The sequence below is a fragment of the Siniperca chuatsi genome, linkage group LG12 (assembly GCF_020085105.1).
Source record: "Siniperca chuatsi isolate FFG_IHB_CAS linkage group LG12, ASM2008510v1, whole genome shotgun sequence".
Taxonomy (NCBI): Eukaryota; Metazoa; Chordata; class Actinopteri; order Centrarchiformes; family Sinipercidae; genus Siniperca; species Siniperca chuatsi.
This window is the reverse complement of record NC_058053.1, coordinates 9,589,712-9,614,583: the sequence shown is the minus strand read 5'-3', so window position 1 is coordinate 9,614,583 and position 24,872 is coordinate 9,589,712. Positions and strand designations below refer to the sequence as shown.

The following is a 24,872-nucleotide window of genomic DNA, read 5'->3' as shown; positions in this document are numbered from 1 at the left end:
TTTCTTTTCTATTGCAGCTAAAAAAATCCAGTTTGTCCTTTAGGTGTCAGCAGAAGAGCATGTTTACTGTCTGCAGCACAAGTCCTAGACCAGTGCTGGCTGCCAGTCACTGAGGTGAGAAGCATTACTGAACAACATTTAGAAATCACCTTTCAAATACAAACTGGTATAGTTATCTCATTCATGTTCCCAGCGTGTGCTCAGTAAGGACTGCCGTTAACATTCCTGCCCATGTCGGACTCGAGGTATTCCTTATGTCTGGGTTGGGTAAAAACAGGGAAAATGTTGCAACCTTAATTACAGCTTTAGTTATTTCAGGGGTCCATATGCACTACCCTGAGGCATGCTGTAAAACCACATAACTACAGAGCAGCTGGGAGTTAATTGTAAGTCATTATTTTGTACTTTGTTTTACGTTTGATCCCAGGACTTTCTCCTCCCACACAGGGACAGTTGTTTCAACTGGTACTAGAATTTTCAGTTTTCACAACATTTTGGGTTCACCTGGAGGGTATTTTAAGAAGCAGAATTACACATTTGCTAGAAATTAAGAAGAGTGGTTGAGAAATCACTTCACTTGTCCTAACTAGATAACGATACTTCTTCAAAGACCCTCTGAGTAATCCCATATTGTTTCCCCAGAACCAACCTTTGAGATGCCTTCAGTCTTGTAACCTTGTAAATCATTTTTTATAACAATGTCTTAGTCAGTGGTGGCAAGGCTTTAAAACGAGTTGGAAAATTTTAATCCATTTTGACTGTGTTGTAAAGGAAAAATAGACAACATGGAGTTACAAAGTGAATTGGGCTCTGGATTTAGGAGGCACTGGTTTTACCAATCTAAACTTTAATAGTTGTTGTATTTACCATATTTAACATTTATAAAATGTGTTCTAACAGAGGAAATAATCACAATATTACACTTCTGTACAAAATGTAAGCGTTCCTTGTTACTGCAATGATGGTCCACTTCCATTTCTGTCAGATATGGGATGCACTCATTTTTCTCTTCTCAGATGACCTCTCAGACCTCAGCTAAAAAATAAGCAGCTGAAAGAGAAAGAACATAACACTGGATATTCAAAACTTAACATCAGTGGCTGGTCGGACTAAATAGATTTTTATGGATAATGCAATAAGCACATACAGGCTGAATGTCATGGAGCTGTGCAAGAAGGGAGGTCAGAGTAGAGGCTCGAGGAATCCCAGGAATGTGAGCTACATGTTGTCAAGCAGGGAAGTTGTCCCATCTGCTACAGTACAGACCTGCCGCCCACCGCTCAGCCCTGACACCTCACACAGACCGCATGCCGATGTAAAATCAACTCTGTCATCCACTACTTATCTGTGTTTTTAAATGCTTTTGTATACAGAATTAATCAGGTGGTGTTTTACGGTGCAGCTAAACACAGCATCTCAAGGATGAACCTTTCTACCCCAGGCTCTACCTTTCAAACAAAACTCGACAGTGATAATGCAGCCCTGTATTCATCTCAACACACCAGCCCCTGTGTGACTTGTCTGAGGATAGCTACAATTATTGATGACAGAGGAGAAGATTGTTATGCATAGCCTGTGCAGGATGCCATCAGAGACTGTGATTGGGAACCTTTTGAAAATGTCAAAGTGACACATGATTATGAATATTAAACAGCCATGTATAGCCCATGATTACTTGACAAGAGGAGGGGATTTGACAGATGGAGGACTGTGGAATCTCACTGTGAGCTAAAGTGATGTATAGCAATATTGCAGCAACAGAATGCACTGATCAAATTAACAGAAAAATTATGTTGTCATTTGTAAACATGATATCCTGTAATGTGAAGTATTTCATTAATGTCCTAGACAAATGTTAGGAATTACATACAGAGTGGATTGTCAAAGGCCTGTCAAAACTTGATTGATTTTGTGCAGGTTAGGGTTGGACTTTAAAATTTAGTCCAACAAAAATTTGTTCACAATTAGCAAACAAAACAGGATGTGATCTCACAGTCTGAAGCATATGGACCCAAATTGCTGCATGAAAGCAAATAAGCTGCCAGAATGCTATGAGGGACACACGATCAACATCTCCACCAAGATAAAAACATTTGTCTTGTGATTTAGCACATGTAGTCCTGTGTTACAACTGAATGTGGGACATCAGAAATTATTATAATAATTTATCATATTATAATAATTTATCATAAAAATAACATGGCGGACATTTTGCAGGTCAGAGTTAATTAAAAAAGACTGCATCTCAGGCATTACATCATTTCTGAAAGCACATTCCTGAATGCGTCTTTACATGGTTTTCAATGAAGATGAATAAGAAGCTAAACAAATATTTGCAAAAGATGCAAGTGTGCCTGTATCGTAACATTAGATTGAAGCCCAGTGATGAAAGCAAAAGGGTAAGAAAGGAGGATATTATAAATTATAATATTAAGTATATTATGAAGCCCAGTTAACTCTTTCAACTGTCACAAAGAACAGTATCAAGTCATGCCAAATTGTTGTGATTAGCTTGTTTATCTAGCTACTTTTAGAAATTCAGTACTAGTCTGTAGTTATTTAGATAATTTAAAGCTAAAGTTTTCCACTGCAGGAACTTAACGTAACTTAGTAACTTAACGTGTAGCCATTAGCATGGGTTCTACTTTGGTTTCCATCACTCGTTTTGTAGATGAGTTCCTGGAGCAAGGGGTAATACTCCTCATGAGGCGTACAAAAAAAAACCCAACAGCAACCGCCATTTTACTACTGCATCTGTATTTAGCACGACAACTATTTAAAAAAAAAAAAAAGAAGACAAACATAGCCGTCCGGGTAAGAGAACCATTAAAAACAAAAAGGTAGACAAGAAGATTTGTCAGCATCCGGCAATGATACATGGCCAAACATTGCAGGGAATAAATTAAAAAGATGAAACTACTGAAAAACTACAAAGCGGTTCAAAGAGCTGGAGCCCATTTTTGATATTGCCCTGGAGCTAGCATAAATGTGAAAGAATATCAATATCTGCACTACATCTTCCATGTTGTCTATCCCACAACTGTTTACTTAACTCTCCCACCATAAATAGTTGTATACCACTGTTGCCTTTTTAACAGTGTAAATCCAAAACGTCTCAATTTGCAAAGGATAATACAAGGAAGAACCTCATACCAAAGCCCCATAAGTACTGAAAAGATAAGGTTATGGGAAGCCAGAGGCTGTTGTTAAGTTCCTGCAGCGCATAAGGGCAAGTTATCAAGCTGACCTTCCATGATAATGACAAATATGATTATGAATTAATTTTTTTTTTCACTCCTGCTTTGCTAACTTGTGCTCTTTAAAACTGTTGTCTTCGTCCCACCCATTGAGGATTAAGTTAACCAATAAGAATATTTCAGCCTCCAGAGCAATTTTTAAATTAAACTCCTCCACTGAAACTGTTCTAACTCTGCATTTATTAGATAAAACCTTACTACTGCAATAAAACTCCAAGCTTTCTTGATAACTATTCTGATTTTCAAACTGTCCTTTTTTCCAAACAGTCTAATGTGCTCAGTCATGTGTGCAAAATGTTAAAGTACACACACACACACACACAAACACGCACATGCACAAACATGCCGGGTCTACGCTGTAAATAGCTGCTACACTTTTACAGTGGTACTGGCCCACAAGCTGAAAGAGATGGCTTGGCAAAAAATAAAATTCAGTTTCTTATTGCTTATGTCAGCTTAAAGTTATGATGCTAACCAAAGTGAAGAGTGGATGCTGGGCAGAAATAAATTGAATAAGAAGAATAATTTAAGTACAACCATGTCATGTCTGTAAACATCATCCATCCCTCATCCACGATTTGTGTGTCATCCTGGAAAAAGCAGGACGTATAAAAGAAAATGATGGAGATAATAGTTACGATCCATACAGTCCATCTTTGTTACCTGGACAAATGTATTGATGTTTGGCAGTCTAACATATCTGCAGATTGTAAGTGTCCAGTAATTGCTACAATTGTGATTTATATTGTCATATAAAAGTATTTTCTAAAATGTATAAATAACTCAAATTAATATTACATAAGTTATATATCAACTGAATATAAACAACAGCCATTGAAACAGAGCTTTAGAACTTTAGAATTTTAAAGTTGGAGTTTATGTACAAGCACAATGCTACTCTCTAACACCTTAACCACAAACCAGACAAAGTGTATCATGTGGAAAGATGCTGCTAGATCTTCTAAGCCAAGGTCATACAGTTCAGCCTAAATAATTCCCCTCATATTTTGGATGGAAACAATTTGCTTGATGAAGTCTTGTATACAATATAGAACATATAGATAATAGTATCTCTTTAAATAAGTACATCATTTATAATGTGTAATGGCTTGATATGGTACAGTGTGTTCCCCATGAAGTAGGAGGAATAGTTTGAGGATAATAAATAAATGGAGGGAGACAGACAGAAAAAAATCTGAGATGCTAGCTGAATAAATAAATCATATTTTTCTTTTTTTGGAGTATAAACTGGATCAAGATGACATGCAGTCCTCCTCTTGTTCCCTTATAGTGATAATGTACCAAAAATTGGTCCTCAAATCACAAAGTGCCTGACTTCTCACATGAAGCTGGACAAAGTTGAGAGGGGTCCCATCCGGAGAGAGAGAAAAAAAGTAAAAGCGGTGTCCAATTTGTGCCTACATACTGTACGTACAAGTGCTTTGTTAGCAGCACAAGTTTGGTGTTCGACTTTGGCTGTAGCTTTTCACTGGTGACAGCAAAGGACCGACGGAAATGCCGAGGGTCTGTTATTGATCTCAACACAGACGGCTCTTATCTTTTGGTGTCACCAGGACTGGAAACAATGGTTGGCTCTAGCAAGCGAAGTCCTCAAACACCCCGTGGTGCCCAGCGTGATGGTGGTGAGGGTGAGGGTGAGGGTGGTGGTGGTTAGGAAGGATCGTGTTGGCGTACGCCCCCTCTGGGTGACTCCGTGTCATGTCATTGGGCTCCTGTTGAAGGCACAGCAAACAAGTTAAGTTATGTATAGAGGACCACAAGTGTCACGGAAATAGTAATAAAACATTTCATTAATTAATAACTAATTGTACAATAAATATAGGCATTAGAAAATGTATTTACAAATTAATTTATTATTCTTTAAATAGACAAAATTACAAATTAATTCCTTATTTGATATTATGAAGATACATTTCCTTTTGCATTTTCCCGCTGTTTTTCCTTATCGTATTAGCTATTTGATTTGCTTAGTCATTTAGCCTCTGCATTTAGCCTTTCCATGACACTTAAAAAAAGGTAAAACAATGAAAATTAGCTGGGATGTAACAAGCTCTCTGATTGGTTAAAGAGCCATCTCATACTGTAGTTAGAGGCTCTGGAGCCATGTTGACTCTGACTCTGCTGAGTGTGCGATAGTGTGCGGTAGTGGGTGGTAGTGGGTCTGAGCGGCTGTAATCGTTCTGTAAGCGAGTCGTTCTGTTTTTGGTAGTTTTACATTTGATTTCACCATTTTACATCATGGCGAATTATTGTGTTTGACAAACTCAGCCTGTCAGAACATCGAGTCCAACGTTTCAGAAAAAGGTTGCTAACTAGCTAGCTTTGGTGTGGGTGTTGCAGGTGAAGAGACAGGACTTCACTGCTGCATCCTTAACGAAAACCACAGCCGTGTTCAGCGTTCATTTTAAACAGGAGGATTATTTTCCCGGTGACATTAATAGTTAATTATGTTTATGAATTGCAGTTAAGACAATAATGCACATTAAATACAAATGTAAACAAATAAATAAACTAACACCAAAACACAAGATTGGACTTCTTACTTTTTAAAATATGTATGTATATGGTCAAAAGAAAAAAATACCAACTGACCCATTTAAAACTAGAAAGCACTCAGAAAGCATACTTCCAACTAAAGCTGTACAATCTTCAATATTTTAATAATAGAAAATGTTTTAATTAGCATCTGGCTCTACATAAAAATACACACAGATCATTTTTTCAACTGAGTACAATAAGCATAAATAAAGAGTGAAAATGTTTAAAATGCTCTCTTGCAATGTTGAGAAAACAAAGCAACAAAAAAAGTCATTATCCTTAGCCCGTGGCCTCATTGTTTACCAGATTTCATCAAAATCTCTCTTACTAGGTTTTTGAGATATCTCACAAATAAACAAATGTGACTGATTATGTCTTTGGCCGAGGATAATATGAATATGAATTGTAGGACTGATCAGACTTTGTCTTGAATTATAATAATCTCAACCTGAAAACTGTGAACCAAAACATCTGTGCTGGTTTCACATTAATGTCCTGTGTTAAACCATGAACGCCGTGCGAGATACAGGCTGACTGCCTCATCCTTGGTGATCTTCTGGCAGGATCTGTTAAGGGGGCTAAGAGCACTTCTCTCTCATTTTGTGACCTGGAGCAGCCCTCTCTCAGAGACTCCTTGAGGACCGATGCATATGCTGGGGAAAGGAAAGGGGGAAAAAATGTATATAACATAAAACACCTCACCATCACAGCAAACTCTCAGCTGCCATTGTGGTTGAAATCCAGGGCTGCCAAGATATGAATAAACCCAGAAGTAGAGACAACATATAGGACATTCGTAAAACCAAATTTTTCTTGTATTGTGTCAAGTTTTGAGGCCCCCTGTGGCTAAAAAGTGCCATTAGCCATTGACGGGACAATATTCACACACAATAAATACTTGGTTCCAGTTTATTAGGTACACCAAGCTAAAACTAATGCAGTCCAATACAACAGCCCTGCAATAAATTCTATTATTATAATCGGGTTATAATGTTCTTTTGTGATTTGTATAACACCTTGTTCAAGTGTTTTTACTCTTTATCTTGAAAAATGGCTATTGGGCTGAAACAGCAGCTAAAAAAGGATTCATACATGATTGAGCTGATGAATTTAACATTTTTCAAAACAGTTTTTACTCTTCAGAATTACCTGCAATTTACTTAGGTACAAATTTATGTGTGTTGCATCTCTTTATAAAACAACAATGCAAGCAATTCTTGGCACAATCTGGGACATTTACCACTACAATATTTTATGGCTGGAGTGCACTGGAACCAAAATAAACCAAGCACCAACCAGTGCCACTGAAGACTGGGCCACTAATTATTTTCAGCCAGATGCTGTACAAGGTATGTTGTACCTGGTTCCAGAGTCATGTTCATGGATGTTCTGAACACCAGCACATCTGAATCTCCATTAGAGTGGAAGCTGCAGTCCAGTACAGGTGGTTAATAATGGCTCGCCTTCACAGCTTCAGGTCCTCCCTCTCCTTTACAGCAATATCCAAAGTTTTCAGTAGACCTGTTTCAGAACAGAAACAAAATGTTAAAAAAGAAAATGTAATTATAACAACAGCCAACCTAAACTAAACTATCAATAGCCCTGCCATAAAATCTACCTGTATGAAGCTTACAATGCTCAGTTTTTGCTGATATTCAGTCTGAGATGTGTTAATTCAATTATATGTTGATTATTGAAATCATAGTCAAAGTTCCAAAGTGAGTTGTACCGGACTGCATCATACTGAGGTGTTTCTAATATTACGCCCTCCTACATTATGTAAATGCAGTGAATTTGTTTGCTATAGAACATGCACAGCTAATTTTAGATATACGTAAGAGTAAAGTTAAACAACCTAATGAACATGGAAAGGTTTGAGGTCACACTGTGAGCCACAGTGAAGCACAGATGGTGGTTTAGGAGCCAGTGGAGAGACCGCTTGCTCATGATCTACAGTATAAGCACTTGGACACTGGGTGTAGATGCATCTGATCTGACTCTTTATTACTTGTAGTATCTCTCTAAGGACACCATCATTATACCACATGAAAATACATTATAAATGTATTAGCTGTACAAACAAAGTCACCAAGGTGTAACTAGACTTCAGGGTTCTAATGTTAGCAAACTAAGGTTACCAATTATGTCTTCTCATGTAGGTTTTACAAAATAGGATGCTAATGCTAGCTAACATTAGCCATGATGCCTTATCAGCTGGTGTGTTATACAAGATAGTCACACTTCCAATACTTCCCACATGTTACTTCTCATTATTGAAATCATTATGCTGAATCATCTGGAAGTTAGCAAGTGTAAGAAAACAAGACTTACGGTGCACAGCTCACGGTGGACCTGATGAAGCAGCTGCGTTTACTGAAGTAACTGGGAAAATAATCCTCCTGTCTAAAATGAGCGCTGAACACGACCGCGGTTTTCTTTACAGATGTAGCAGTGAAGTTTGTCTCTTCACCTGCAACATGCACCAAAGCTAGCTAGTTAGCAACCCTTTTCTGTTAGGAAACAGTGGACTCAATGTTTTGATAGGCTGAGTTTGCACAAACACAATAATTCACAATAATGTAAAATAGTGAAATCAAATGTAAAACTATCGAAAACAGAACGACTCACTAGATTACAGCCGCTCAGACCCACTACCACCCAAGGCCCAAAGTGTCACAGAAAGGCTAAATGGAGAGGCTAAATGACTAAGCAAACCAAATAGCTAATAGCAGAGAAATGGAAATGCAAATGGAAAAGGAAATTGCCTTTTTAAATCTATATTCTTAATTAAATTTGTGAATCCAGGCATTTATTTCTCTGCATTTTCAAATAGATTTTGAAATTCCATTACTTATTAATTAATTAATGTATTTTAAAATTATATACTTGTTGACTGTTTTGATGGATCAATATTTCATTTGTAAATTCTTTTTATAATTCCTCTTTTTATTGCCCATTAAAATATCAAATAAGGAATTACTTCGTAATTCATAGGTAAATAAATTAATTTTTAAATACATTTATTAATGCCTATTTTTATTGTAGAATTTGTTATAAATTAATGAAATGCTTTATTACTATTTTTGTGACACTTGTGGTCCTCCATACATATGTGACAATACGTAGATGATAATGTACAGTGACAATGATCCAGAATAATCAAAACCCTGACACTACTGTTAGTACTTTGATCATGCTTTAGATGGTTATTTGACTCAAGTTCAACAAATATACTTATTTACTTTCTATACGAGAGTGAGAAGAAGAGTTATCCATCCGCTACAGCGCAGCTTGCCAGATATGGTTGAGTACAGTTTGGTATTGATCTCTGTACAGACACAATGGTATCTAACAACCTCACTGTGATGAATGCACCTGGCTGTTTGCTGTTTGCTAATAGTAACAGCATGTAACTTTACTTAAAATAAATTAATTCCCTATTTATTGATATTGATATCTATTCATACCTCTATTACTGCTGTGCAATATCCCCCGTCTCATTATAATCTTAATAAGTTACGCTTAACTTGATAGTTCATGCACTATTACTTTATACCGTATTATTATCATCAACCGGTAAACCCACTTGGTACTTCACACTTATTTTAATTTTATACTTATACCCACTTGGTACTTAATTTTCTGACCTGTATTATAGTGTATTATATTTTTTTACTTAGTACTTCTATTCCTGTGTGCACTGACGTGATAGTGAGCTGCTGTAACAAAAGAGTTTCTCCTCAGGGATCAATAAAGTATTTCTGATTCTGATTCTGATTCTGAAAACCACAAATTGTCCTCTTTACATTTCTGTTAAAGCAAGGATTGAAAAACCAAGATACAATGTGTTATAGATCTTTAGACTTGTTAGCTGTAGCTGCTTCTTTATGCTAAGCTACTGTCCACATCCTTACTTCTGCTCTGTACTTAATGTGATTGATATTTATTTTCTCATTTCTCATCAAGCAAAATGTACTTAAAGTATCAAAAGTAAAAATAGTCATTATGCAGAATGGTTCCTTTCACAGTGTTATATTATTATAGAATATTATATTATTCTGTTATTATCACTAACAAATGTACACACGTAAGAACATTTTAATGTTGTGGTTTATCAATTTGGAGCCAATTTTAGATACTCTGTATACTACTGGGTAGATTAGTAGTATACTACTGCATCATATCATATAAGCATAAGGTGTTTTTTAAATGTAAAAACTGAAATATATGTAGTGGAGTGTTTGTATGTAGTTTAGTAGAACTATAAAGTAGTGTAAAATGGAAATACTCAAGTAAAGTACAAGTATGTCAAAATTTTACCTAAGTACAATACTTGAGTAAATTACATTCTACCACTGCCAGTGGCTATCTCAATAGTAGCTGTGTGAGTGTAAATTAATTTTAAGTGTTTTAAGTTATATGAGTTAAATTAATAGAGAGCTGAATTCCAGGCTAGCTTGAATTAATTTTCTGTGAATTCTTAATGGATATACAGTGTACAGGTACTGGGGGTTTCTGTCCATATTCTAAAGCTAATTCGGTATCTACATCTGTACTGGAAAGTAGAATTTGATGCTAGTGAGTCACACCATCCAAACCTAATCAAACCCGCAAATATCGAATGGTAACAAAATGAATGGTCTTTTTGGTTTCTCTGGCTGACTCGTTTCAAAATGAAATTCCTGCTATAGTTTTAATATGTAGTATGGAATTGAGATACAGTTATGGTTAGATGTGAGACAAGAAGTCTATTGTTCAGATATAAGCAACTTCAGAATAAAGTTGTGCAACAGCAAATCCAAGCTCCAGCAGTGGATGAGCTTTGCACAGTGGTTAAGACTAATTAGGAACAATAAATTCTTCATTATTTTACAAGTGGGAAAATAGTAATTTGCTTCTCCCTGAATTATTCCCTTGTAGTTTCCTAATGAAGTTACAGTGCTGCAGGGAAAGTTGTACACTCGGCATGAAAACAGTGCAACTGCCATTTGTTACAGTACAGTATGTGCTGTACCTTTGCTTTCATTTCCTCAAGACCCACTGTTGCAACAGTGCTGGTCTGCTGCTTGCTCTTCTTCTCCTCTTTCTGTGGCCTCAGCAGACGTTGTAGCCGGTGCTTGATCACCTGCTTTCACCCATAGCACAGCAGCAGAGTGGGTGAAAGAGCAGAGATGAGCGAGGGAGACAAGAGATGCAGCAGAGTGAAGAGTTCATTCACTGTGAAGTCTGCATTACAGCCCCCCCCCTCTGATTTTGCTTTATTCATACATGTTTGGCAGTCTGCAGGCGCCTGGTTAGAAAAGCTTAAATGGGATATAGCTAAGACAGGAGGTCATTTCATGACCAGCATTAGCGGCATGTCCTCAGTACAGACCTGAGCGGATATTACTTTCTCCAGCCTTGAAATCAAATAAAACTCCTCACATGCATAAGAAGTGCAACATTTACACTGCCTGTCCTTAGATTTTCTGATGATTGTGTCTGGGAAGAACAGTGATGTGTACTAACACACATATCAAAAATATATAAATACATTTTACCAATATTGAGGAAAATTTAAATAAACAATGAAGGCACTAATGTGTTTTGTAAATAGTTACCGTCGGTTGCAACAGATTTCTTGCTGAAATCCAGCAGGAAAATAGCTGTTAATTATTACTAATTATATCACAGCTAGTTCTGATCTCACGTAGTGATTGGCTGATGTGTATGGACGTGCACAGACACTGTACCTCATAGATATAATCCAATATTTCTAAGACTGTCAGGATGCTGGCTCCAATGAATAAGCCCATCTGTCCACCAATGTCACCTGAAAAGAAAGAGTATTTAAGGAGAAGCACAATGGACATAATGCCAAAACAGTTCCTGTTTGCTACTAATGGTAATGAACAACAACAACAACAACGCCTTTCACTCTGCACCAGCAAGTCTATTTAAATATTCAGAAAAGAGAGAGAAAGGTGACAGAAATCTTACCTAATAAACCTGCAACATCGTAGGCTTTCTTTTGCTCAATTGTTTCATAGTTCAGAGCTTCGAAGAAGATATCTAAAACCAGGAAGTTGTCTCTGGAAAAGCAAGTAGAGTGTAAATGTCAAACAAAGTGAAATACACATTGTTCTAATTCACAAGTCAAATTCATGCTCACTGTAAATTGTCATGATGGCATTGTCAGGCCTACAGTGCTTTACACAGATCTAACCATTGATTGTGAGATAATGAGGTGTTTCAGGGTTTAACTGAGATGAGCAGAACGAGCACTGACAGCATGCTCAGTCACTGCCACGACTCTGATCTCTCTGGATTTAAAAAGTCTGGTAATATTAAGTGTTGTGAGGCTTCATGAGCTCTTTGGTTTAGGAGTGTTTACCTTCTCCCACATCCCTGACTATCAGGCACTGAGAGGAATTACAGTATAAGTACACTGTAAGTGAGTGAATTCATTATAATCTGAATATCGGTAAATGTTCCATAAAACATGTTGAACAGGATTAAAAGTTGCTAGTGGTCGCTAGAAGTCACAATGTTCATTACACCTCACAATATTAATGTGTTGAATGGAACAAACAATATAATGATGTTTGACAAACTAATCTTAACACAAGGTCCACTTACTAGCTTTTTTTCTGGAGCTTTTAAGCACATCTCACAGCTTTTACCAACAGATTATGGGTTTGTTTAGTTGCAAAATACATAAACAAAATATAAAAAGTAAAAGCAAAATTCTAACAGGTTAAAGCACAAGAGAAAAATCATACAATAACGTTGGCAGGCAGAGGCAAAAATCCAAAAGGGTTATCATGTGGGTCCCCTTGAGGAGAAAACATCAAACTTCAGGAGCAAAGTAACTACAGACAACAATCATGCAATCATCTGTGCAACCCCTATTCTACAATATTGTCATGGATGTATTTTCAAAACAAAAAAGCACATTTTAAAAAACGTTCTGGGGAAAAGTTTATAAAATTAATGGGATTGAATTTCAGATCGGACCTCTGTGAGTAATTCTGACTTGGCCATTTGAAGTTGTTGAAAATGATGACTGAAGCTGATCACTGTTTCCAGTTTGGTTTTGTGTATACTAGTGCTAAATAGCTAAAGAGTTTCCCTACGGGGATCAATAAAGTATTTCTGATTCTGATTCTGATTCTAAATATGTTAAAAAAATCATTAAAGACAGAAGACAGAGTGTTTTGATATAACAATGTATAAACTGAACAACCTGCAGTTTGTTGAGTTGGAAAACATTAAGAATGGCAGAATTTATAAAAAGGGAATCTGTGTGGTATCTGTAACCTACACAAAAAAATTCTAACAGGTCTCTTTTGTAACAAATAAATCTTCAGATTTGTACAGTGTGTACTTGTCCAAGCTATATTGCAGTTACTTACATAAGGGTAAATCATGATGTAATATGGACATAAAGGTGTTAAGAATAAGTGTTAAGATTATTTCAAACATCTAGCCTACTTGAAATTTCACGCTCAGTGTTATGACGATTTTATTCTCTGAGCTTTAGTAATAATATTTTGTTTTGTGTTTGACAGACCGTCAAACAGACTGATAGACCAGGAAGAGTACAATATCTCAGAATTTTATACTACAGTATAATAAATATATTTTTATATTTAAATCAAATTTAAACATTATACATATATACTTGTAATGACCTTGTGGTGCCTGAAAATCCTGCTATCACCAGACTTTCTAATTCAAAGAAGATAAACTATTTACCTAAAGACAAAATATAAATTGATGCTTGTATGAAAATATAATTGATTTTTGTTTATATTTATGGTTGTCTGTTAGTGATCACAGACTGGAGGTCATAGTTTATGGCCCTTTTTATTGAGCACCACATCACTGCTCATACGTGAGTTTAGTCTTGTTGAAGGTTCCTGTCGTACCTGATGTAGTCCTCTGACTTGTCGTATTTCCTGGAGAGATAGCGAGCAGAGCCCTTGCTGGGGATTTTGACCATGGAAAGCTCTTTACCGTAGCGGGTGAGATTACAGGGCGTCTCGCATGGACAGCTGTCCCCAGTGTTCTTCTGTTGCTGTGCTGCAACACAAAGGAAACAGTGATTTAACGGACATAGACTGGGTCAGTTTCAATGCTGATTTGTTGGCAATCACTCTACCAGAGAAACAAACAAGATACCACACACAATCTAGAGGCAAAAACAATCAAAGTGTTAAGGATAGGGAGAGTGTCCTATAAGAATATGAAACCACTTGGGGGCAGCAGAACAAGCTGTAAAAACAACATTTACATATTATCACCTTATAAAGTTGCTATAGGTAACTTGTTAGCAAATGGTTGCCCATTTACACATCCAGAAGCAGCATTAGCATTCATTTGGAGTCTTGTGTCTGACCACCTGGTGAATGTAAGTCCAATGTTTACTCTTCTTTTAGCTCCGTTTTGGTCTATACCTACTCTTGAGACAAATATCTGGATCTTTAGTTGCTAAATGCTCCAATATGTTCACCGGCTACTCGCTAACTTTGTCTGTGTGGTTTGATGCTGGGCATACATACAGTGGGTTTATCAATACTACTTCACTGAAAACAGCTGCCTGGTACAGCTGGAAACAAGGTTGATGAAAGCGCTGAGAGTGAACCAAAACAGTAAAACTAAAACAATTAGCTAAAAGATGCTAAAATGCTCCGTAGAGAGTCAGGTGATAATTATCTGTGGGTTTGTCACTATGAGCAACCCCTTTCACATTACACAGTCTTTTGATCCATTGTTAAAATAAAAATATTGATTGATGCAACTTTAGTTGTTTGTTAAAATACTTTATATTACAAAATTATATGTTTCTGATGGTTGACAGGTGTCCATTAAAACTGTTCAACATATACCAACACAAAATGATGTGTTAGTCTAACCGTATTATTTCATAGATTTTGTTTGCATTGTTGCAATGGTGTTTACAGTAATTCAGTTACGGCATTTGTTCAGAAAATAAATGAAGTACAGTAAGTGCTACTACAGGCTCTGCGAAACATACCTAGACTTACACCCAATTAACATGTGAGAGTGAATTGCTCACAGATTACCAAACAGCTATTCACATCACAATCCTAACTCTAAAACAACACTATGTACACACAGGAGAGTGAATAGCTTTTCCTAATCCCTCTTTTCAAATTGTAAATGCATTCAGTCCAGACAAAAATGGAAAGAGGGAGCACTAAAAGCAGTAATTATAATTTTATGATTTATGTATTTTATAACTCTAACAATTAGGTTATGTGTATGCAGGAGCACAGTAGTATATATTCTTTGTCTGATATGGGAACAAAACACCATTGCAATATAAATATATAAATCATATTCTAATTTATTACCTTTCATGGAGGGTGAATTTATTCACACTATTTGATTCAGGAATATGACCCACATGAATATGGCCCATTCTTGTAAGATATATCTAAGATTTCATTCAACCATATTGTGAATAGGGTCTGAATTCAGCAAAGAGAGACATAATTAAATTTAAATTTCTGGCTTATTTGGCTGAGAAATGATAATTGTACTTATATGTCTGCCATGACCATAAAAAAGTATTTTTTACTGCAACTGTAATGCCTTTCAAACCAAGGCACCTTTGTTCAGTCACGATGTCTGGTGGAGGAGAGTGAGATCAGAGTCAAAGCTGGGGTGGGGGTTGGGGGGTTAGGGGTTGGAGATATGCAGGAATGGAGCGTTGGTTTAATATTAACAGTTCAACAATGGAAGCAGCACAGCCATCAAGCTCTAAAGTGACTAAATCACAATGAGGAAAAGTCATTTCAAAATATCAAGTCTACCTCCAGGTATTTGTATTACAGAAAAAAAAATCCTTATCATATTTGCTGATTGTGTTTCCATTTCCCTTTGGGGGAACCTATTGTAATGAGAAAAAGAAATGAAGGAAGATTGTTTCTTACCGAGTGCTTTGTCAACACAGTTGATTTTACTGGGAGGGCAGATATCTGCAGTTCCTGGAGAGGAGAACAGAAAATGAGTCTGATCAATCAGAAACAAAATGATCAGTGACCCGTGTCTGCTGCAATGAGGAACCATGGCTGTGAACAACACTCCACAGCTTATTATTCATCTCCAAATGAAGGCGGGCACACAGAGGACGACTTCCATCCACGGAGCCTGGCCCATCTTGGACGTCTGTCCTTGATTGCACAGAGAAATGGAGCATGCTGGCCGTGAGGCATATTTAGAAAGTCTTTAAAAAACAATCAATGAGTCACTTCGTCGCAGACAATCATATTGCCCAGGCCATTAATGGCAGGTATTCATCAGCAGCCCAATTAATTGGCAGAGGTGTGTTTGTCTGTCTGTCTGAAATGTTCATGGGGTTAATGTTTTGTGGAAGTCTCCTTCCCAGTCACTAAGAAATGTTGATTAATACACAGTGAAATAATATCTGATAATATGAGGAGTTCCGAATACAGTTAGACTTATTCTGTCTTTCAGTATGATGTTGTGGTCATATTTTTTTTCTCAATGAGTAGAAATAACCTGCAATGATTTGACACCATATGAGTCATCATTAAACATTATTGATTGAAGAAAAGAAAAAAAAAACGCTTTAAATCATCTTGTATATTTCATTTTTAGATTTTGTGCGTGGAGGCAAGAGCTGTGCAGTGTCTCTGTATGCTGTCCACACATGAAGAACAAGAGCAACTTAAAAGCTTTTTTTTGGGGAGGGGGGGGGGTGTCATCCAAATATAGAGATAGGCTGAAATACTGAAATATTCAGGAATCCAGGAAAACACAATTTTGCTTCTACACCTCACAGTTCAGGAGTCACGGGCAAAAATATAAAGTGCTTTACAAATAGCCACCTCAAAATCGACTCACTTGTTCAACCAAATTTTAGGAATCTCACAAAGTCATTTTTGTGATATCCTGCTAACAATAAACAAACAACAATTTAATTCAGTGCAATAAAAGGAAAAAAACTTAAACACAGAAACTATAAAAAGACAATAAAACTAGACTGAAAAACTAGAAGCAACAGACTGTAAACAAATGTGGGATTATGTAAACACATGCTGATGACAGTTTACTGGCATGATAAGCAGACTGTAAACAGTTGCTGGAATATGTAATTGAGTATTAGAAATAAATGGATCACAAACATCTGTGCTGTTCTCTCGAAAGCAAACTATTATAATGAAAAAAAAATCTGAGCTGAACACAAAACTGTAGCAGAAAATGGTAGCGCTGCTGCTGTGGCTACAGAGGACTGCTGGAGAAAAAGATGGATACTGTAGATTGTGCGAGGCACCTTGGTACAGTACTGTGTTGTCACATCGAAGCTGTAAGATTTTCAATTTTCAATTCATGCTCCCTTGGTGAGCTTTTGCACCAACTGCTCTCTGGAACATTATGAAAGAATTTCAGCAAACTTAATATGTAATAATACATTTTATTCACTATTGATAAGTGCAGTGAAGTATGCAAGCTACCCACTACCTGACAGAAGCCCTCTTCTAGAGCCGGACTGGGCAAATGGCCTGGAAATGCTTCCACATTTATTATATCTGATATAATAAATATCATATCTGATGTGATACATCATCACGGGAAGCAAAGTGGTTCTGCTGCTCTCTAAACACCTCTGCTCTCTGAACAGCCCTTACTATCTATTAATTCAAAAGTTTCCCACTCTGTAGTCCCTTTTTCCTTCTTGTCTCATTCATTTGAAAAATTGTTGCTTGAAAGACTATTTCTGAAAGAGGGGTAGTTTCTCCAGACAGCTGATTGGTGAAGGCTTTTTATAGGTTTGGATCTGAGACCTCCGTAAAGTGAAAGCAGTAAGATGTTTCCATGTAGTAACCAGTTTGATATGTGAGTCAACAGCCACCTTAGCTAGTTTTCCCCAAATCACTCTCATAGATTATTGTAACACAATCCCGATCTTGTAGTGAGGTGGACACTGTCCACCCTGCAGAGCACACAAACTGATTAGAAAGGTGTCCGCTTCATAGCTTGTAGTTATCAAATGATTAGCTGTGATTTCTCTCTACATTAGACCACCACTTTGGTCCAGTCATTACAGCCTGCAAATGGAAGTTTGAAATGTGTGACTGATATGTAAATGCCTAACCTGAGCACCACAGCATTTTTATTTTATAGCCTGGTGAAGAGATTTCCTTTGTCAAAACTCCATAATGCATCAGTTAGTTATAGCCGTATGGGTTGAAATTAGTATTAAAATTTGTTTCTACCTCAAATCAAATGTCTCATACTGTGTTGTTTATTCAAATCAGTCAATTTTCTCATATTTTCAATCATGCTAAATGAGGCTGCAAATGTCAGCTGCACTGTGTAACTATGGAAGCCTGCATACATTGTGAGTTTCCTGCCTTATCTTTAAACACGACCACCTCAAACATGCCCTCTTATCAGTCACATCAGTCAAACAGTTTGTGACTCAGCTCTTTGACTTCATTCACCCTGGCCATGATGACGTACACGCTGAGTAAGTCCAGGCATCTTACTTTGTGTTTGTCAGACTCACCTCTGCAACATATCCCCAAGCTGAACGGACAAACTGCGTAAATGGTGGAACTAAAGTGACAAATGTCCTAATAGAAAGAGTTTCTACCTGACAACCTGACACACAGAACTTTGTGTCACATCTTCTCTATCAATCTACTCTGCTCATATCATCACATATCCATATCCCATTGACCATAATTCAACCATAGGTTTATCTCTGTTATAGTTTGTTTGTCACTGCTTGATTAATTTTGTGTTTCTTAAATTACTAAATAAAGTTACTTTTTTGCATTAAGTCATTTTCTGTGATTATTTCAGTCTGAATTCAAGTGAGATTAGGATACATTGCAATCAGATATGTTGTGTGATAATGTTTAATGGCCATTTGAATTATTACTTCATTTTTATAAGTATCAAACACTATAATAATTGCTTACACTAAACTGGGCCCCATTAAAAAAAGGCATTCTTTTTCTATCTTAAATTTGTCCAAAAAATTATTACAAAAATAATAAAACACTACGTATGATTCATGAAAAAATCACGTTTTGTTTTGTGCCACATATCTTTAATTGATTGTTAAATGCTAAATCAGTGGACTCGAGAACGAGAACAACCAGGACTAATAATAATAATTAATCAAAATACTTAATATGGGAGTACAACAGAATTCCAAAACAGCTGAGATGTATGAACAAGTGGATCCAAAAGTCATTGAGACTTTTGTGTAGTCTGAAGAGTCACTGGCCAGAGAGCTGCCAGCACTGCTGAAGAACATTCCACTCCAGATATCAAGCATCAAGGTCAGGCATGTGGCAGCCCAAATTATATCTGTGCTGGAATTATTCAAGTGGGCCAAACATGATGACTTGTTTTGCACAATAGGTCATCTAATATCATGCAAATAGTGGGCTGGCTGGCTGACTGTTTTTTCAATTACGCTAGACCGAACAATTTTAAAAACAGAGGGAAATGCTTGAAAATACTAATTCTGTTGGAGCATTTTATACTTTGATTTTTCCAATGTGAGTTGTGTTACTATATGAAATATGCTATTTCATGACCTTGTTCCAACCACACATACATTTTGTTCTTGGTTTAGTTATCAGGTTTTTCATTCTCAGTTTCTGCTGTAACAATAACTTGACATTAATCTGAGAGCATGAATTACCAGTTACTAACACACTGTGTAAACGTGAGGTAGGAGGTGATCTTACCAGGCATATGCACCATCCTGCAGTTGCACACTCGCAGAACCTCGTTGGTCTCGCAGAGCAAGCGACAGGCACTGATGCTGTATGTGTCGTATCCCGGGAACTTCTCTTTGCTGGTGGAGCGGCAGTTCCCCCAGGGCCGGGGCAGGTAGGTCAGCTAAGCACACAGAGATTTATTAGACCCCAATCTGAACCACCCGCGGTGAATGGTTGCAGGGAGAACAGTAATTTGCTGTGGGGGCGGGGAGCTGGAGGAGCAGGGACAGTGATGAAGAAGACCTACCCTCTGCTCCTGACATGAAACAAAGGTCTGGAAGCCCGGAGAGACGCCGAAGCCCAGCTGGTGGATGTAGGGAGGCTCGTCCTGACTATGGATCTGAACTCGGATGCCGGCCTCCAGGGACGTCTCATCTTCAGGATGAAACAGAGTGCGAGCACGGAGAGTTGCAAAGGGAGCGTACAAGGGAATTTCAGATGGCAGCCTCATCTGACAGCTTGGACTCAGTTTGACGCTAACTGCAAACTATATTTCAGTCATGTTTAAAAAATAAGCCAGCAGGCATTAATATTATCTGACAACCACAATGCAAGCACAAATCTGAGGTAGTGTATTTTGTTCAAGAATTTCCTTTTACAAATAACATTTTCCAGGTTGCAGGAATGCAATCAAAAAATGCATTATTTACAGTACGTGACCCAGAGAAATGGATACAGGTTATTTTTGATTTAAAGCCCAGCAGAGGTATCTTATGCTGTAGCATAGGATGGGATTACAATGAACAAATAGTTTTGAGGCTTACTTGTCTCTCTCCAGATGGGCAGATACTCATCCTGCTGGATATCCAACATGATCTCCAGCCCATTTCCCATTCCGCCCTGCTTGGTTTTCCTGGATGTGGTCTTGTTGCCATTAAAAGTGTAGCATTTCCCATATCTGGTGTAAACCTGGAAGAGAATAGATTCCTATCATGAACATAAACATGAACATGACCATACTGGCTGTGACAAGATCATACTAGCGGTGCATTGAAATGAAGGCAGAGATATGGAACAATAGACAAGCAGTGTGTCTGCTTGGGCAAGTTACTGAATATTACCCACAAACCTCAGGATGCAGTCTGCTGGCTCAGTCCCTCATGGACTTTGATAAGCTGTATTTGAATGAATTCCCAACACCCACCACACAAATCCTGCACAATGCTGCTCAATAGTACTACCATCCCACTGAAATATCAGAAAGCATAAGAGACTCTTTAATCTTCCTTCAAAAGAAAACAAAAGACAATGAGAGAGAGGCCGCTTTAAATGAGCTTTCACGTCACCACCTATCAGAGGAGCTGTCTCTGTGGGGGACACATCATCTCTTTGTTTATGCTTCTCATCTAAACTGCTGCACTGCAGAAAATATCCATCGCACAAGTCAGTCATCTCCTGTGAGTTTTAAAAGGGACAATCCGTGATCTACATGTAAACAAAAGGCTACTGTGAGCCCACCACCAAAATCCAAAACACAGGATGGGAACTTGCCATCATTCCCAAATTGACTGACAAGTATTTTAATAAACAGACTAAAACTGGACCACAACAACATCTAAGTTATTAATATGTTTTGGTCCTGAGTAAGGTTTGATTACATCAGTAATATGTTTTGAAAAACACAACACAAAATGCTTATTTAAATCATTCAATTGACTGTTCACTAAGCCCCTCCCCCAAAACAGTGATAGGCCAATCATAACTTAGCAACCCTAACCAGGCATGGCTGGCCTGTCAAGCTTTGGGTTTCTCCACATGTTGAAGCGGTGTACATAGGGCTGTAGTGAGTGACAGCATTTAAACTGTGTCAGGGTGATAATGCTACCTGCTTAAAAATGTTTCACAAATCAGATGTCATTATTATTATTCTTCAGGTGTTTTGTGAAAATGCTAAAACAAGACTACAAAAGCAAAAGCTTTTAAGGAAAATAGGCTTATGAGAATGTAATGTTGATGAATTCAAACAGCATCATAGTTACGAGCCCTGCTGTCCTGTGAGTACAGCTTTCTCCTCTAGATGACACACACTTATATTATAAATACATCTTTCCAAAGTGCAAAAAAACAGTAATCTATTGGATTAATTTTGTCCAAACATCAAATAAAAGAGGACAGTGAGGAAAGTATTAAAGCCGAAGAAATCACATGGCAGGAGAGGTCGACCGACAAGTCGCTGGAGAAATGACAGTGAAATAACAATCGAGCTGAATAGACGGCAGACATGTCATTACAGAGACACTGTGATGGTCCCGGCATTCTCCAAAACATCGACGTCTGTGTTCTGACTTTGATATCAGCTTGATCCACCTAATGAGTGCTATGATGTCTAAATAAGGGATGCTGGTGGAACAACACAAGCTCTCATTTACAGACCACAGGGTGTATTCACATCTGAGATGGTTGAACAACAAATCAAAGCCACGGTTGTGGGGTTCAGTCAAGTAATTCCGTGGAACAGTGGGCAATTTGGCAATATCCACAACAGTGATTAGAGCAAGAAATGAGTACCGTTTACAAAAGCCTGGCGTTTAGAAGGCCAGCTGTATTTCATGCAATAGTAGGCCTTGAGGCTTTTGATCTGGGTGTGTGTGCATGTTTGTATTGAGTGTGGGTGTGTTTTTGAGTGCATTACAAATAGTAACCTTCAAAGTCAGTCTTAGTGGAGGATTCAGAGAAATGGCTGACACAATTATAGATCTCAGGCTCTGATGTGGCGCAAAATATGTTCAGTTCATTCTGAAAGCCACTTTGCATTTTTGTTTTTAAATTACAGCATCTTTCCAGCCAGAGTGATTAGAAAATGGGAGGTGGCAAAGAGGGGACGGGGGCCCGGGGAGAAGTATTCAAGTGTGACTTTTGACTGACATGTGCTATTAGGTTGAAATGGTTTAATCTCTATTTGGCTGGTGCGGAGCAGTTGAGGAGGTAAGCTGCACTTATCATTGATCCTCCCCCCCATTCATTGACACACTTAAGCCTCAGAAGGCAGACTTTATCTGATGGAGCAAGCAACAGAGGCAAAGGAGGATTTCACTTTAGAAATGCTTAAAATACCCCGACCAAGTGCCTGGGTTCCACTCTAAAACTTTGGGCTCTGGAGGACGCCGGTGTGTTCACAAATGATATCCCCAGAGAGTATAGGAAGTTTTCCCATCATCTAACCCAGGAAATGGTTGTTGGCAGAGCTTCCACTGGTTTATTTCTCTGCCTCTGAACCCCCCACTCCTCTCTTTCTGCATCTGCAAAATGATTGATGGAGCATTTTTCTCTTGTTACATCTTGCACCAAATTTAGCAAAGGTAACAGGATTGACTTGGGCAATTCCCAAGTGGGGGCTTGGCACTGCTGTTGACAAGCTGAAACAGAGCAGCAGCATGGCAGTTACAAACCAAATGAAAAGAGGTTTTGTACTCCTCTGAGTAGCTCAAGTTGTTTACAAGTGCTAATTATTGCAGCACTTACTTAATGTAGCATTGTTCACTTTGTTGTCATTCAGAGGTCTAAAACATTGTAATTCCATTTGACTGTCTTTAGATGGTAATGGAAAATAGATCAAAACTTGTTTCAGTTCTGTTTCATTCTGAGTTAGGTCTGAACACACAGACTCTTTCACAAACCTGAAACTCTCTTTAACTTATTCACTTAATATTTACTTAATATTATATGTTGACCCCATGTTGTTCTGTTATGTATGTAGTGTGTTTACATAATAATATTATTTTGTTTCTGCATTTTGTAATTCCCCTATTCAAGGCTGGATTACCCAGTGGGCAAAGTGGGCAACTGGCCCCAGAACCTCAGGGGCCCCAAAGCCCCCTGGTTCACCATGTAGTAATTAGCTTGAATAATTGCTAATTTGTTCGCTAATAGTGTATGCACCACTAAAACACAATATAAACTGAAAACGAGAAGACTAGCTTTAGAGGGCTCTAATAAAAATTCAATAATGGATCACATGACTGCTTGTATGTGATATGCTCAGTCTTACAGAGGGATCCCATGTCAAAATGTAATTCTAACGCCCTTATTGTTTGAGCTGATATTGTGCTTAAATAGTGCATATTCATAAATAAATGTGTGCCATTTTACCCCGGGGCCCTTTTCCTTGTTAATTCGGCACTAATACTGTTACTTATGTCTGTGCTGTATATATGACATCTATTGGATGTCTGTCTGTCCTGGAAGAGGGATCCCTGCTTTTTTTCTCTTCCTGAGGTTTCTCCCTTTTTTTCCTGTTAGTGTTTTTTGGTGGATTTTTTCCCTTCAAATTTAGGGTTTAAGCATAGAGGGTGTTTTATGTTCTCACTTGTATCATTAATAAAATTGGCTCAACTTGACTAGACTAGACAGTAAAAGTATACATGTAATAAGATGAAGCTTTCATCTATAGTGGTAACATACTTCATGTCACTACAGCATATATTGTAGCTCACCAATTATAACGCAATTGTCACTTAAATGTCAATTCATTATGTGTCTTATTATGTGTTTTTGCTTCCAAAGTGCCTTGTTTTATTCTCTGTCTCCCCATACTAAATGTATTAAGAGTCCAACCCCTTACCATGTAATTCATAAGCCCTAGTGGGGTAAACCCTTTAACACCCTCTTTATGACCATGATCTGACAGTCCCATGGCACTTTTCCTTTTAAATAACCTGCAGGAATCACTTCAGTGCTTCTCCGGAGGACATCCATTTCCAGGCAGGCTGCGTGTCATCGGGTAGCTCTCAGAGTATGAGGAAGGAGGATTTGAATTCATTTACAGAGGGTGGTAGAATATGCCACAGCACTGATTGGCAGTTGAAAACCATTAAGGCTGGCTCATGCAGGTTTAAGGTTGAGACAGAGCGTTCCTTGATTTAATGGCTTCATTACAACCTTCCAGCAGAAAGACTCGAATCACAATGTGACATGAACTGAATATTTACATGGTATTTCTGAATGTTTTCTCTGGGCCAATGGTGTATGCATCAAGGCTGCCAGTCAATGCACTATACTGCAAAAACTATCACCCAGTTATTTAGTCTGTTTTTAACTTCTTAATAACAGAAAAAATGGACAATGAGGTGATCCAACTATCAAACCATCAGTTTGGTTCAATCATTTTCCTAACTCTGGTGAACTGATTATTCTGCCTTGTTTCAAGATCTAAATTCCTGGTATAAGGGAAACTGCACTGTGAGCAAATAGAATTGTCTTATCCCATTGGCAGATATGTTGTCTTGTTGTAAGGAAAAGGTAATATGAGGCAAAATGACTAGTTATGACACACACAGGGAAGGAA

The 24,872-nt window shown here is 37.7% G+C and overlaps 1 protein-coding gene across 4 annotated transcripts in view; it reads right to left on the bottom strand.

The window, feature by feature from the left end:
- Positions 1-799: 799 nt before the first annotated feature.
- Positions 800-24,872, bottom strand: part of asic4a (acid-sensing (proton-gated) ion channel family member 4a) — an 85,641-nt gene continuing 61,568 nt past the window's right edge. Inside the window, exons 2-12 of one of the 4 annotated variants that reach the window (XR_006380134.1) lie at positions 20,353-20,497; positions 19,836-19,963; positions 19,556-19,709; positions 15,758-15,811; positions 13,727-13,880; positions 11,796-11,887; positions 11,549-11,628; positions 10,831-10,944; positions 7,177-7,337; positions 6,265-6,469; positions 4,862-4,990 (exon numbers count right to left, since the gene is read on the bottom strand). Coding sequence is in view for 2 of the 4 variants with exons in the window: in XM_044216785.1 (XP_044072720.1) it covers positions 4,853-4,990; positions 10,831-10,944; positions 11,549-11,628; positions 11,796-11,887; positions 13,727-13,880; positions 15,758-15,811; positions 19,556-19,709; positions 19,836-19,963; positions 20,353-20,497 (1,059 nt within the window). In the remaining 2 variants the exon portion in view is untranslated. Of the gene's footprint in view, positions 4,991-6,264; positions 6,470-7,176; positions 7,338-10,830; positions 10,945-11,548; positions 11,629-11,795; positions 11,888-13,726; positions 13,881-15,757; positions 15,812-19,555; positions 19,710-19,835; positions 19,964-20,352; positions 20,498-24,872 lie in introns of those variants that run through there. The other 3 variants (XR_006380135.1, XM_044216785.1, XM_044216786.1) reach the window with 3 other exon arrangements.